Below are 16519 nucleotides of genomic sequence, written 5' to 3'. Positions count from 1 at the left end.
CCTTGAGCTGGGGTCATTAAATTGCCACAAAATGCGGAAGTCGCAAGGCGACAGGTCTGGGCTGTATGGCGGATGTTGCAGCGTTTTCCACTTCAAGTTTGCCTGTTTAGTGTTATCCACATCAGCGACGTGTGGACGAGCATTGTCATGGAGCAAAATGACCCCATTCGTCTATTTTCCTCGTCATTTGTTGTTCATTGCGACAAGCAGCAGATCCGGCGTTTCGCAATATCGGAAATTATTGATGAACTCTAAAGGTTTAGCAAATTCAATCAGTAATGGCCGCTGGCGATTAAAAGAAATGTCGACAGCACTTTTGCGTTGGGATTGATGGCTTTTGCTTTCTTTGGGGGTGCTGAATTCGAATGTTTCCACTGTCAGCTTTGCCGTCCTGTTTCAGGCTGGCAGTAGTGGCACCATGATTCATTCCCAGCCACAATGGCACACAAAAAGTCGTCACTCTCATTGTGATACCGGATCAGATGAGTCACGGCAGCGCCTAACCTCTCCGTCTTCTGGCGGTGATTTCTATAATCTTGGCATCCATTACGCACACAAGAGCCGATAACCAAGATGTTCATGAATTACGGTGTGAACCGAACTTCACACGCTCTGCCAGTTCATCTATGCTTATCCTCCGTTCTTGTATCAGTTCATCAACCTTTGCCATTGTGTTGGGGGTGACTGCACGGTGACTTTGGCCCGGTCTTGGATTGTCTTTACAATTTTCACGTCCTTCTTTGAATAGTTTGCTCCAACGCTTCACAGTGGCCAATGAAATGCAATGTTCAGCGTACACGGCAGCGATACGACGACTAATTTCTTTTTGGGAAACATCTTCAGCTGTCAAAAACCTCCCGACACCACGCTGTTCAACTTTTGGAGTGTCCATTATTTCACGCAACCATGTTCAATTCACTGTATGAGAGCATTCAAAAACCTTTATCCTCACACCTTCGTGTAACTTTTGTAAATGAGAGATGCCTGTGTGCTATGCGCATGCCTCGCACAAAATGAACCCAACCATAGGCGCTGTAACGTAAAACTATTCCAAACTTTTCTATTCCAATTCTGCAATCAGCCCACCGCGATTGGTCAAAAACTTTTTTGGACCTCCCCAATTCACCTGTCCGTCATGCGACGTCACGATAACCGTGATAGCTTCCCATCTGATATGACGCGTACACACTGATTATGCATAATTTGACCGAACAAAACAAAAATAATTATTTCTGATTCGACGCCTTTTTACCATTAGCCCTCGCTCATTGGTCAAAAGTTTTCGGGCTGCACCCACTTCACCTGCCTGTCACGCCACGTCACAAAACCGCAAAAACTCACCAGTCAATGTGACGCGTACGCGTTAAAGATGCAATAATATGCCGAACAAAACTTACTTTTCTTCTCAATAGCCGCACACTGCCCCGTTCCGAAAGGAATAAAAGATGGCTGCCGCCGATTGCTCCGCGCACTTGCTACTCGCCTCTGCCGGAGAGCATGGGCTTATTTGTGTGTAATAAAGCTTTTTGCATGACCATGTAATGTCTTCGAGAACTTTCGGCACGTTTACGACATCGTTCTGCCAACTCTTCTTTGCTGAGGATCCGTTTTAGCGTCATTCTTAAGCTACCGTTGCATGCCACCGCGATTCTCGACGAGCCACCGCAAGCTAAGTAAGGGAAAGCGGACCAATCGCAGACGCCGGAACGACCCTCTTCATCCGGTTACGATATTCAGTGCAGTGGCTCGGCCCCACTCTTCCCACTCCCCCACGCTAAACTCACTAGACCACAGTCATCGATATTCAGAATGCTTCAGACAGGGTCGTTCCCCTCGAGAGGCAGACTGAGCCGTTATTCACCAGAAGTAGAGCCGCAATGTCCGGATTGTGGCGAATCTTACTGCTCGCTAGCGCACATGCTTTGGCAATGCTCCGCGTTAAGCGGCACCGTGTTCACTAAAGAAGAAGACTGGGTGGACGCCCTGCAAAGCGACGACCACCAGACCCAGCTCCGGGCCGTCCAGAGGGCTCACGAAAGGGCGGAGGCTCACGGGCTTCCCGTCCCAACGTGGGTGCGGCCCGCGACCCCTGCCGCCCACTAAACCAAGAGTGGGTGGGGAGGGGTTCCTCGGGACACATTAAAGTTATTTCCTCCTCCTCCTGGCTCGGCCCCATCGAATCCCTCTTCACTTGAGCACTCTCCTCGCCTCTTGTGAGCCAATTAGATGAGACAAGCGGCTCAGTTACTCGTTACTAATGCTACTCGTTTTTCAAGCAAACAAAAGTGACCTGCTATGAATGAGGGGAGCATTTGATTGGTTTGTTCAGACAACCCTGCGGGTGACCATCCGATTCCTAATTGCGCCGCCGGTTACGCAAATTTGACGTCAGGAGACTGGAATAAAAACATATTGGAATAGTTTTACGTTATACGGCCCCGTTATTGCGCGGGGTGGGTAGGCTCACTTTCACTTGACTCGCCCTCATACATTAGAAATGCGAAGATACAATTGATAAAGGACAAGAAATTGTCACTGGAAACAAAGTTCACTGCACGTATACACAAAACCTCACAACTAGATATTTAAATATACATACACGTCTCTAATAAATTTACTTAGTTAAGAAAAAGTCACTGTATATAACGCGTCAAACAAGGCAAATAAACATGTTGCGCATTCAAAGATTCACAGATCACAGAATCCTAAGTCCCCCCCCCCCTCCATCCACTTCCCCTAATACATAACGCGCGACCTAAGGTGGCGCGCTTACTCCCCACTTTTCTCCTTTGCGCCCACAAGAATGAACCACCATCGTAGGCTCACCCATGCCACTCTGCACCCTCTAACGGTTTCACTCGCACATACAGCATGCGGCGCGCGGTCACGATTTTATCGCCCTTGGACTTTTTACGGAACATGAGGGCGACGACAGGAGTGCGCCTGGAGCGTTCATTTAAGTGCTATCGCAATAATATAGCAAGAGTATCCGTTAACGGAAGCGTGCCGTGGCCCATTGCGTTCTGCAGAAAAAGTAACAAAATCGAACTTTCACCATGGGACAACTTTCTGCATGGCAGCAATGTCTTTTTCTCATTTGTGGGGCGGAGGCATGGAATAGAATAAACGCAAAGGAAAGGCATGTTGCCACAATCGAATACCTACTTTGGGTACCTATTGTGGCTACCGAAGAAATATCGAAGAAAACGTGAGACGCCTGTTCCACCGAGAACCATACGCATGCTACTCGGTATCCTACACCGGTGAGACAAAATTTTCCGGAGAGGCTGCGCTCAAGCGAACGTGTTGCAATCCGTTGAGTCCCCCAAAGTGATGGTGGCGAGCGACCATGCATTGTTTCGTTTTTTTCATCAGCTAACCAGAAAGCGTCCAGAACTCTGCCAGGCTAAAATCCTCTCCGTCAAAGAAAAACGAACGCGCACCCAAGTGCGGCGCGTGGTGTTCGGGGCAACACGAGAAAAACGCATGCGTGAAAAACGCAAGCTGGCTCTAGCAGCCCGCGGGTAGCGAGAACAAAAAAATTGAAGAGGCTCAATGTATGCTCGCGAATAAAATTCAAAGTAGGAAAATAAATAAGAACATAGTTACCTTCGCTGACTTTAGCGTCTTGACATGTATGCTTTGGCTAAGGTGAAAAAAAATGTTGATATTCTTTTCTGTGACACGACGGCACAAATGAACCACCACAACGCTTCGTCTCATCGGACCTTGCTGCGTGCTTTGTCAACTTGTCTGATAGTGTGTTCATTCGGCTTGTCTCGTTGTATGGTGCGATATACGACTTTAGAAAAGTCAATGCACCTTTGGAGTGAAATGTTTATAAGAACACTAAACCCACAATGTTCTGGAATTGAAAATCTAAAGCATGGAATTGTCAATTCACCTTTCTCATCAAAAGCTTACGAGAACATTATGTCCATAAAGTTTCGGTATTGAAATCCATGCGCTCCGTAGATTCCGCGGCCTCCGCGAGATACCGTGACGAGCTCGCTCGCCATCGAAACCCTCTTGAAGCTTTGCGCTCGGATGAGGGTCCTTGCGTTATGTGACTGCCGGTGTATGGGTGTCGCCGCGAAATCCAGCCCGAGTTCACAATGTTCGTGCCGAACTGTCTGTTCCAGCGCAATAAAAGCATTATAATAAAAATCCAGAATGATTTCCGGCGCCGGGTATGCGGGTTGGGGTCGGCGGTGCATGACAGCACGAAAATATTTTGTGGGGTTTGGAGAGGCTGAAGCCCCATAATGCCCCCCTGGCTACACCCCTGGTCCTAGACACCATTTAGGAAAGTGGCAAATTAATGTAAAAAACACGATACCTGAAATATTCGCTTTCAAAGTACAGATACAGTAAAAAAAAATAATGTAAATGGTACAGTAGTTCACGACAACTTGGTAAATTCTGGTAAATTTCTTAAACACTTGGTAAATATTAAAACCTCAGTATTTAAAAAGCACAATGAAGGTATTTCTCAGCGAGCTAGTGCCGTTTATTTATTTAGAAGTTATTCAATGAAAGTGCAAAGGGCAGCGCCATGTTGCATAACCATAGGGCGCTACAACGTAAAGCTATTCCAAACTGCTTTTATTCCAAATCCCTGACGTCAAGTTTACGTAACGACCGACGCAAGCATCGTGCGGTAACCAGCAGCGTTGTTTGAAAAGCCCAATCAAACGCGCTACTCGTTTATAGTATGTCAGTTTCCTTTGCTTTCAAAGCGGATAGCATTGCCTACGTTGAGAAGTTTTTCTTATATAATTGGCTGAGAAGAGGCGGGCAGCACACTCAAATGGAGAGGGTTTCGATGGGGCCGAGCCAGCGCAGTGAAAGCAGATAGCCGGATGAAAAGGGTGGTGCCGGCGTCTGCGATTGCTCCGCTTCCCTTAGCTTGGGGTGGCTGGTCGAAAATCGCAGCGGCGTGCAACAGAAGGTTGAGAATGCCGCCAAAATGGATCCACAGCAAAGTGGAGATGGCAGAGTGATGTCGCATACGTGCCGAAAGGGCTCGATAATGTTATACTGCCACACAAAATGTTATATTATACGCAAATGAATTCATGCTCTCCGGCAGGTGCGAGTAGCCAGTGCCTGAGTGATCGGCGGCAGCCATCGTCTATTCCTTTTGGAACGGACGCTCACTGCACGCTCAAGCATTGCAAGCGCCAACAAGAACCAACATCGCTCGACGCATGCTCCAGTCCTAGTTCGGGTACACATGCCCACTCTGGGGCCTTGTCCGAGAATGAGTACATACTTAGTCACACCATAGCCAGTGACCCAAATGATCTACTAGGCGAGGCCCAAGTTGACAACCCCCGCGGTAGCATAGTGGCTATGGCCTTGCGCATGATGAGCTCCATGGTTGTGGGTTCGATCCCTACCGCGGTGGCCGCATTCAGATGTGGGAGAATAGCGAAAAAACGCTAGTGCGCACGTTTAACGAACCCCCAGGTGGCCAAAATTAATCCGCAGTCCATCTCACTACGGCGTGCCTCATAATCAAACCGTGCTTTTGGCACGTAAAAACCAATTTAATATTTAAGGAACCAGTCTGGTGTATTCGTAATGATAATCGATAGCTTCAAAATTGAATACCGGCTTCAGGATTAAATAACGACTTCGCCATATCTCGGATACCTGGAAGACCTCCTGACGAGCATATATTATTGCACCCTTTTAGGCGAGGCAAAGAGAAAGAAACTTTTGCCGCTAGAAATTTTTAAGCAATGCACATAGAGCAGACATATTTACAGCTTCACGAGCCCACTAAATGTGGGCTGTCTGGTTTATTTTTGGGGTTCAGTTGGACAGTAACGTACGACATTAAATCTATTTAGCTATATACGTGAAGTTCTGTTGAAAAAAATTATATTTCAGTTTTTGATGGAAAAAATGACGATTGTTACTGCAGGAAATGAACACTAAACCCCTCTCTCTCTCTTTCTCTCTCTCTCTCTCTCTCTGATGATTTCGCTCCGATTACTTGTGCTCGGTTAGTGAGCCGTCCGGGATTTTAAAATATATTCTCTTACTTGCTGCCACCTTTTCTAAACAAAACATTATTCAGAAGACCATCTTCGTCTGCTTTTTAAATAAAGTTTATTCTTCTCTCTCTCTCTTAATATACTTGGTTGAGTCTTTCGCTCCTGTAGTCTTACTTTATCAATAAGCTAGACACGAGTATTCGTTCCAAAAATAAATGACATTGCGGCAACAACGTCCTTGCTAGAACACCAGAGTGGTGTTGTCAGCAGTCTTTCATCTCTGCAGGTGTCGGTGTCTGCTTAACAAGCATTCTACGAGGTAACAGAGGCCATTTTAACATATCCAGAAACACAGCTAACTAATACAGCTGAACATGAGGTTTCTATTAAGTGTGCATTTAACGCGCTGCAGCAACTTTAGGGCTATGAAGGACGTGGTATTGTAGGGCCCGAAATTGTTTAGTTTTTTCAACACCTGGGGTTTTGAACAAGCGTCTAAATCGCATCTTGAAAAGCCAGGTGTTGAATACGCGAGTGTTTGCATCACGTCCGTGTTGGTATGCGACCACCGCGGTCGGGTGATTGAATCGGCGACCTCGTGCTCAGGAGCAGAACGTCAGAGCAACTAAGGTCACCGCGCCATTGAAACCTTCCGCTGCTACTGCTACAATTGACCTTTTTTTTTTCTCTGTACAGGTTGATTTGTGGCCTCCTCCGTTAACCGCGTCAACTGTCCTTCTAGGCGTCAGTCTCACATTCACTCGTAGGTCACCACCTCATTCTCTATACTGTGGCTGCTTCACGCCCGCACATGTGTCGGAGTCTCCAGCGCTGTCACGCTCACTTGACTAGCTGGGTCCCTCGATCACCAGAGCTTCTCCTGCCCTTCAAGCTCCTGACATGCATATCTGACCCTATCTTCATTCTTGCAGTTCTAGCCTACAGATACACAGTTTGTCTTTCAACTGTCTATTTTTTATGACAATATCTTTCATCGCGTGTTGCCACCATTTCTCCGTATCGGGTATGTTTCCAGCCTCTTTCGTGAGCATATCCTAGCCTAAGAAAGAAGGCCTGTATGTGCTACCGGGTATATGCCCCAGAGACTGCTGGTTGCCGTGATGTTCCGGCTACATACGTGTAGTAAACACAAATAATATTGTCATACGGCAGGATTCGAACAGAGGACCTCCTAGGATAGCGGGCTGATGCTCTAAGCTTTAGACCACGGCCGTATGGCTCCGTAGGCAGAAGATAACATGCTTAAGAATTTCCCACGTGCAAACCTTCAGACGCTTGCCCCGTTTTATTGCAGTACCAATTCATTGATATTCTGTGCGATTTTCCGTTGTCAATAATTGCACATAAATCTTCTGATTTATTACTTATATTACGTCATTAGCATCAGGTGGCGAAAAGTCTCTAGGCGTGTTCGTGCTCTAAGCGCACAGTTTGGTGCACAAGGAGCAGCGGTATTCTCAGACGTCAGGTTAGGCACCTTTGCCTACTGTACACTGTAAACGCAAATGAGCCGAAAAGGGCATATTAAGGGATGTCACCTCCCTTGAGACAACGTGCCTGAAAACCGTGCTCCCTTACAGTGGTGCAGAAATGTTCAGCGTCCTCCATTTCGCTCCCTCGCAAAATGGGGGTGAAAGAAGGAGAAAGAACCTCAATTCTACATCCTTATTAAGAGGGAGTTTCGAAGATAGAGACCTCCCTTTAGCGTAAACGGAGTTCTCTGTTTCTTATTTTATGCGTTATTTTATTTTAGTATACACATGTGTGAGAAGGAGACGAGAAAGGAGAGATATATTGTCCAAGTGGTTGCTTTTCTTTCTCTTAATTCTGCAAATTTATACATTTCCAGAGTGCAAGCCAGCTTATTTAGGGCGATATAAAAGACGATTTGTTCGTCTCGTTGATCACAATGTCCTGTCGCGCTGCCAGAACCACCGGTCGACCTTACGACCTGACTTCGGAAGCGCGACCATGCAAGACTTCGACGGCTTCGGCCGTAGAATGTCGTCGCTTCTGTTTGTTTTCCCATCAACTAAAAGTGATACTGAAGGCAAAGCCCTCGAAGCGCCACTGTCGTCGGCGCCGGTGACGGCACCTGTTTTGGTCTAGCTTCGTAGTTCTGCGCGTGTGTCTATATGCGTTCTTACGAGAGAATTACGGCGGCCGTCGGAGAGTGTTGCGTGTAATATGTGGAACCTCACAAGAATACCTGCCCCCTGCGCAGCACGGCGGTGATCGGCCACCGCGTAGCCATCGCCTTGTGATCTGTGTACTACAATACACTTTTGTGGTTCGCGCGGCCGTGCTCGGGCATTCCCTACTGCGCCACGATATGAAAGCGGCTAGTGAAACCTCGCCCACAGTCCTCACAAAATCGGAGCGCGTACGGTGTGGACTGCTTTGGAAACGGCGCGTTTCGGATTACCGCTTGCCCAGTTGCCTCATGTTTCACGCGGCCTTATATATTCAGCTGCGGTGGTGAGTACGGCGCGGACCCATTGCGTAATGCACATAATGCTCACACCTTTTATGTTGCGGTGTTGAGACCCGTCGGTCCGCTGAAGAAAACTCAAGGAGCTAGTGCCGCACGAAAAAGAGACATTGTTTTGTTTCTTTCAATTTCTCCCGTTTTACGTGCCGGAACCACGATCTGATTACGAGGCACGCCGCATGCAGTTGTGATCGACTTCGGATTAATATTGATCTCCTGGGGTTCTTTACCGTGCACAGCCACGGCACGCGGGTGTTCTTGCACGCCACCGCATCGAAATGCGGCCGCCGTGGCCAGGATTTGATCCTGCGACCTCGTGCTTAATACTAAGCACAACGCCAAGGACACATAGCAACCACGGCGGGTCAAAGAGTGTTGTATTTTCGTCATGAGGTGTGTTTGATAACCATTCCCTAAGTGTCGATATAGGTTGTGACAGCGATTTGTGCCACAGCAACATTATTTCTAAGGCGGCAAATTACTGTTATGCAGCATGAACAATGCAAACAGCCAGCCTGTTTCTGTGTTAAATGGAGGCATGCAGTGTGTGCACACAATTATGTTCATTTTATCAGTTTTGTGAAATAAGCTTAAAACTGCATGCATGCATTTTCACTGGGAAATCTGTACCAGCACTTTCTTGTACCAAATTGTCTATGCACAGAAGTTTGTGCATTAGAAATAAATTTCAGGCAGTTACAGCATACAATTTCTTTTTCTTAATTAATAAAGGGAAAATTAGACATCCACCCGTTCATAGCAATTGCTACAAAGGAAGCCCATACGGGTTCCTGAAAAGCCTCAGAGTTGAAGAAAATCGTCCTGGTCCGGGACTCGAACCCGGGACCACCGCCTTTCCGGGGCAGCCGCTCTACCATCTTAGCTAACCAGGCGGCTAGCAGATGGCAGGGCGAAGTCGAATTTGTCGACAACACACGAAGCAAAGACAAGTGTTTGACGTAGTAGTTCAGCAGAACTAAAGTCTGCAGAACATGTCTAAAGTGAGCTCCATCATCAGGGCAGCTAGGGCTCCCAAAAACACAAGTGCCAAAAATCTGGAGGCTCTTGGTATTCACAACACATATGAAGAACATGCCACAGCAGTGGTCACGCCTCAGACAGAACGTCTGAATTCAACAAAACAAGGAAAGGCCCTATTGCAAAAGGTGGCCCTGAGAGCGCAGTATGGCTGGGAAAAAACAGTTTCGCTACCCAGACAAACAAGAGAGAAAATTCTAGTTTCACCAATCCCAAAGAATATGAGCACGGAACACCACCAAAGCAGGAAAGCGCAATCAAAGGCTTTACTAAAGAAGTATGAAAGAAATCCAGACATATACTACACAAATGCGTGTAAAGTGGCAGCAGACAAATTCACAATAGTGGCCTTCAATCGGTTCACAGTGATAACAACCTCCATTCGTAACCCTTCAGCCTGTACCATGGATGCAGCAGCCATAGTACTGGCCTTTCGAGGTGCAGACAGACAGACAGACAAAGAACTTTAATGACAAGGTCCTGAGAAGCTTTGCCCTAGGGCAGAGCTGCGGGCTGCTCTCACGTGGGGACTGTTAGGCCGAGCCTAACGGCCGCATCGTGGGCTCTCTGGACAGCCTAAGTTTGACGTGCATATTCTGAACGTTAAGAGACGGGAAGATAGCGGTATGGATTAGAGAGAAAACGAGGACAGCCGATATTCTAATTGTCATTAAGTAAAATAAGTGGAGCTGGGCAGGCCATGTAGTGGGTAGCCTAAGTTTGATGTGCATATTCTGAGCTCTGGATGGCAGAGCTCCCAAAAGAAACCATCTGCATTGGCTATGGTGTACCTCTAAGGCAGCATGCTGTTCGTTAATGACGGGTACCGTCCCACGCAAAACTCACAGAATTGCACCAGGTGGTAATTTGGTGCCCGGCGCATTCTGGACTCGAGGGAAATGAGAGGGCAGACCGACTGCTCGGGCAATAAGCATCCAAGCACTAGTCGGTCCTTTCAAGGAACCCCCCATTGACCCACGTGACACCTTCGAAAACCAGGCAAAAGAGAGACAAAAATACAGGCGTCCGCACCCCAACCTTATGGGAGAACAGGCCAGGGATTAGTGCTGTGTACAGACTAACACATATCTACGCCTACAAATACTCAGTAAGATACACTCTGCATTCTATGAAAGTATGTGTTCTTGGTGCGGGGAGCTGCCAACTCTTGCCCACGTAACATGAATGTATAAACTACAGTCTCCAAATTCCAATTCGCCCCTTACGACGCAAGTGCCAAGTAACAGACAATGGAATGTTTGGCTTGCTAGTGAAGATGCAGAGAGCCAGAGAGCTCTTCTTGATCAAGCCCAGCAAACCACAGAGACCAGTGGAGCCCTGGACTGAGGGACGCACCGACCGCCCAAACGACTAAAAGAAATAAAGTTTATACTACTACTATTTGCCCTTAGTGCTATCAGCCATCAAGTTTACGTGCAATTACATATGAGCCACATGTCACTTGATTCACTCAGTTTCCATCCAGAAAATGCACTCTTTGTTGGAGGGCATGCATGATTGATTGTGCATTATGCTAATAGTCATTGATTGTAATATCATGCTGGCACATTTGATTCTGGAACTGTAATAAATTTCCAGACATTTTATTGCTTTGTCATAATTTTTGCACCTCGTTAGACACAATCTACTAAACACACAAAAAACTCCCTTCAACCTCGTAAAATTCCCAAAAGGTGCATAATAAACTCCCGACCTACCTGTAAAAGCTCTAATAAAGAGCTAAAATGCACTCCCAAAACATCTGTTTAAAACTCCCTTAATAAAACAGCTCCCTAAAGCTGTAAAAATTAACTCCCAAACATTCTCTTATATATTCCCATAAAAAGCAAAAATTCAACTCTCAAAATTAACCATAATTGCTCCCTTAAGCAAAGCTCCCAAAATATGGGAACAGTTGCTCCCATGTTTACACCTAAGCACTCCTACAAGGAGGCAAAATAATTTCCCAAAGGTCTCCTTCAACACTCCCTTAAGAAGCCAAACGTTTCCGAAAATGTACGTAAGGACTCCCATCGTTTCTCCTATAAATTCCCATAAGCAGCAAAATAAAATACCCATGTCAACTTGTAAAAGCTCCCAAAGCTCCTCATAAAAAGTTCCATAGTGCTGGTGTCCAAAAGAGGAATGAAAAACTCCCAACGTTCCCCATAAAGACTCCTGCAACCGCTCAGGGGTTGGTGTTTAAAGGAGAATTCAAAAACTCCCATAATTCCCCATAAAACCACCAAACACAAGGAGGTGAAAAAAAACTCCGTTCGAAGGGAGGATCTTGTCCTCCCTTAAGGGCTTGAGTTATGCAACGAGGCCAAAACTCCCTAAAAGGGTCAAACCTGTTTACAGTGTAAGGAATTGTAACACAGTCTATGCAGACCATGCATACCGTGCCGGCTCGTGTCATCGTTTTCGTACGTGTATAGTAGCCATGGTACGGTGGCTAGGGTATAGCACCTGCCGGTGTGGGGTTTCCGCACCAAAGCAGCGGGTCCGTCGCATCGATCAAACATGCCCCCGCGTGTTGTCAGGACGCCGGCCGAGGAGCTCGAGCGAAACGCAATAATCGCATTGAAGCACGACGGGTCCGCACACGTGCTAAGACCACTCCCGCGGTTCAGATGCACAAACAATGCTCCGCTCTGCTGCGGCAACGGCAGGTCGAGGCTCAGCGACAACGTCGGCAAACCCCTGTAGTTAAAAAAGAAGCGCGAGGCGGACTCGCACATCGTGCACGCCGCGAGCATGCCGCAGTAGGGGAACGACAACGCCCGACAAGACCCTTCCCAACCGATGATGCTCGCCGTCGTCGAGCTCGCTCTGTTCCTGTGCCCTGCACACGCCGCAGCGTGCGTGTTTACTTAGAGAGCTTATGTTATATACCGAATTCACACTGCCACTACAGCTACGAGTCTTACACTTCGAGGAATATTCTGGCCGTGTTGCTGCCGCAATTCATTGCTTCGCCCTTATGGCGAAAGTGTGATATTTAAATAAATAAGTCAATAAAATTATACACCGGCCGGCTTCGACAAGGTAACCTATAGCACCGAAGCCCGATATTGTAACTATCACGCCATTGACGTTTTTTGCCACAATCGGCGCGCCTCATAAACGCATCGTAGTTTTCGCATGCAAAACCTAGGAAATATTTAAAATTTAATAACACGTCATCACACATCAGAATGTGGGCCGGTCGCTAAAACAGCGTAGTCTAAAATTATGAGCCGACAGCGAAAATCCATACAGTCCAAACATATCAGAGACCAACGCTTCTCATGCTCCCATCAAGCATGGCGTGACGCGTTTGAGTACGGTTCATTGTGACGGCGACCTTATCTCACACCGAACTCGCTCAGGAAGCCTTTGTTTTTCATCAACTTCAAAAAGAAGTTAATCATCTCCAACTTTTATGCTTATATTATTTCGCTCTGAAGTCCATAGCACAATTCGCCCACTCTGCCTTAACCATCTTTTTACACCGGTTCCCTTAAAGAAACAATTCAAAGAAGCCCACGCATATGTGTGGTCGCTCGTGTTTGGACCGTGTCACACGCAGTCAGAAAGTACCGCATACCAAAACAAAAGACACAAACGAAAAATACCTATAATGGAATCTCTACAAAAGCTACAAATTGCTAAGTGAACGCAGCCTCAATGTCTGTGAAAAATTTATCGTCTTGATTGATGGCTACCCACGACGACAGGCCTGGCCGTCACGACAGCCAACCTATTTTTGTGACACTTCCCCCTGTCATGTTGCGACCACCACGGTCTGTGTACATAATCCATGGCTTCTTGATCATCCGCGATGCTATAGCGTGTTGAGTCCGTATGGTGCACAATAAGAAAACTCGTAAATGCAATCAACATCAGTCCATGATATGGCACTAATTTTCCACCATGGGAGCGAATCAATTTTTTTTTCAGAATGCGAATAAAAGACAGGTACGAGGTACAGTGCACTTACCATCGTTCGGAGCGAGGAGTAGCGCGAGAGTGTAGGACAAAGAAGAGTTATCCACGAAAGCCAAGTGCCCATTACTGGCGCGACACTTCTCCGCAGCTCGGTCGTAATCCAACGGCAACAAGTTTAGCCACAGACAGCTGTTCTTGCTCGACAAGTCCAGCCACCCTCCTTTTGGACAAGGATTGAGGCCTCGAAAGAAAAAACGGTAAATGCGTTGAGACAGCAAATATGAAAGGCATGAGCGCATAATGCTAGAAGTATAATCTCATGCGTGCCTAGAATCTACAGATAAATCTAGAAGTATAATCTCATGCGTGCCTAGAATCTACAGATAAATTTTGCAAATTTAAACTAACCCTACGATGCCGAGTAGCCTGAAATATAAGGTTGTCAGCACGTTCCTTGTTTCTGAGTTTGTTGTTTCCAGTACGAAACTGGTGGCTCTGCCGTGTGCTAATAGGTTCCGAAGGTGCAAAGGAACCAATTTGTATAGCAGTGGCACAACATGGAGAATCAGAATTGCCAGGAAAGCTTAGGTTCCTTTTCGTTGTTGTTGGGTTACAATTGCCGCGTGCTCCGGGGTGCAGCGCGGTTAGGGGGCAGGGCTGCGCATCACTCTGTGTTTAGTGAAGTATACGAGACGTAACGTGGAGAGAGGGGCTGTGGACCTTGATGTACAAGCCGAAAACAGACAAGTCGGACGCCAAGTGCGGAACAGTTAGTTTCCCGTAAAAGAATATTCTCATCGTAGCCCAGCATCATAACCGTATGTCCTGGTAAGAATTATGCCTGTTGTGGTAATTGCTAGCAATCACCACTGCATCGTCGTAGTTTGCACGATAGCGGAGCCGCAGAGCACAAGGTTCCTTCAGAGCTGTCCCACACAACACCGCGCGATCAAAGCGGACAGACGGGGCATACTGTAGTGGAAAAAATTGTTTAGAGAAATATATACGAGCTAGGCTGTCACTTAGCGCATACTGTTATCGAGGGAAAATGATAATGATGCTGAGGAACAACTGAAACCAATGCGTTCAGTTGTCATTGAGCACCGGGAAAATCATAAAAGAGGCAAATCCTTAACACAATTAACGCGCACGATCAGAAAAGGTTGTTGATGATGCGAAGAAAAACTGAAAAATACCAAAAAAGCCGAGTACCTCAATGCCACCATACATCTCTACGCACAAAAAGTACAGAAGCGCTGCAGAGAGTCAAACAGAGGGAAAAAAAGTGTACTTATTTATGGTACAGGGATGCACTCAATAAGCAGTATACTTATGAGCTGCGCCATGAGGTTCCATGAATTTCATGGCGTGGATTTGTAAAACTACCGCAGCACTTGCAGCGTGAACATTTTTTTTGACGATGTGACCCAAGCATTGCCCTCTAGTGCTTTCCCTCCTCCTCAGGTTTTGGATCCCATATCCCACCAACATTTCCTTTGACGTTGCTGGTGTATGTATACGCTGTGCTTCATAGGTGCTAACTACACTGAACCATAAATCGACGTACTTTTTTTTATAGAAAATTTTGTTTTCAACAGAAGTTACACACCTATAGCCTATTGTTCTTAGATTCTACGAAAGACAAAGTCTACGCGAAATTGATCCGAAGTACTTACCACGGAAAAAGGAGCGGTACCTAAACGCGCACTTTCCATCCAGTTCATGGGAGCACGACGTTTGCGTTACTATGTCCGAGTATTGTGTTGGTTGAAGGTGGCCCTGAACTGGGCTGACCATGAAGCAGCTATCCGAATTTGCGCCCTCGTGCAAGACAATTGGTACCAGCAGCTCCGACCTGCAGGCCAACAAAGAGGTGCCCGTAACAACACGCGGTGAGTATTAATTTTCGAAAAGTCTACGTTAATGGATGCGTTGATTAGAAGGAAATGAAGACGTGCATTAACGAGACATATTTTCTAGAATAAAAAAACGTTGATTTGACTAATGACTTGTGAAGATGAAATATTTCATTGTGGACTGTTTTTGATGCACGACGCGTTTTATGCAGCGTGGAGACAAAAGGTATACATGAAGTGACGCTCATTAGCGTCGTGATTAACATAATAAAAAGAATGCCAGTTTTTTCTGTATTCAACTGGCTTCTCACACAGCTAAGACAAACTAACGCTTTGCTGTCAGCACCGTTCTCGATCTACTCTTGGGGCAAATTCTTAGCTTTCGACGCCGATTACGACGACTTCTGCTGGAACCAAGCGTCGTTGCGGTAAAGCGGTGTCGGGTGCGGCTGCTGAGCGTTAGTGATGCCGGCTGTATGGCGGTTGTACTCTGACGAAAGTGGACCTCGGGCATGCTCGTATACTACAGGGTTTAGAAGTTAGGAGTCCTTAAAACAATTAAGTGGTCCAAAATTTTTGGGTGTTTTGCTAGACAACGGCTCTAATAACCCGGCATCCAGCTTTCTATTTCCCCGATCCGCTTCCCCTGCTTGGAGCAGCAGGCCTAGAGACATGTCCCTCGAGACAACCTCACCGCGTCTTCCCTCATTAAAGTCTAACTTACACCTGACAATCCTATCATTGTTCGTATTCTGTAGGCAGCCTAATATCACGCAATGCGGCTCTCACAAATGCATCGTTCGGTCGTGTTCATTCGATGATGTCGGCACTCTGGCGCGGTGTAGGAAATTGCACAGACATTTTAGGTATCCTATTGTCTTAGCTACAAAACAACGTAGTGTAGTTCTCACTGACCCAGGGCAGCAAACTTGCACGTTGTTTTGAGCGATTCTATATCCAAATAGTAGATTGATAAATTAGCACCAGAATCCGCGTTTGGGCTCAAATTGTAGCAAGAAAAGTTCAGGGGAACGCAGGACTTAAGCCTAACGTGGCACGCGGTAGTGTGTATGTTTCAGAACCAGACGCGCATCCGCACGGCTTCCGAGGCAGAGAAACGCGCGCGTTGATCTCGGAGCCTCTGCATTGGATCGGGAATCCTGGTTTCGACTGATAAT

At 46.7% G+C, this 16519-nt stretch overlaps 1 protein-coding gene across 1 annotated transcript in view; it reads right to left on the bottom strand.

The window, feature by feature from the left end:
• The window catches only part of LOC139052429 (uncharacterized), a 211543-nt gene that overhangs the window by 38772 nt on the left and 156252 nt on the right, over nucleotides 1-16519 (bottom strand). The window contains exons 18-19 of the mRNA XM_070529524.1: nucleotides 15162-15340; nucleotides 13538-13726 (exon numbers count right to left, since the gene is read on the bottom strand). Coding sequence (XP_070385625.1) covers nucleotides 13538-13726; nucleotides 15162-15340 — 368 coding nt within the window. The remainder of the gene's footprint in view (nucleotides 1-13537; nucleotides 13727-15161; nucleotides 15341-16519) is intronic.

The sequence above is a fragment of the Dermacentor albipictus genome, unplaced genomic scaffold (assembly GCF_038994185.2).
Source record: "Dermacentor albipictus isolate Rhodes 1998 colony unplaced genomic scaffold, USDA_Dalb.pri_finalv2 scaffold_22, whole genome shotgun sequence".
In the NCBI taxonomy this organism is placed as follows: domain Eukaryota; kingdom Metazoa; phylum Arthropoda; class Arachnida; order Ixodida; family Ixodidae; genus Dermacentor; species Dermacentor albipictus.
Note: the sequence above shows the minus strand (reverse complement) of the source record. Positions and strands in the feature narration are given on the sequence as shown.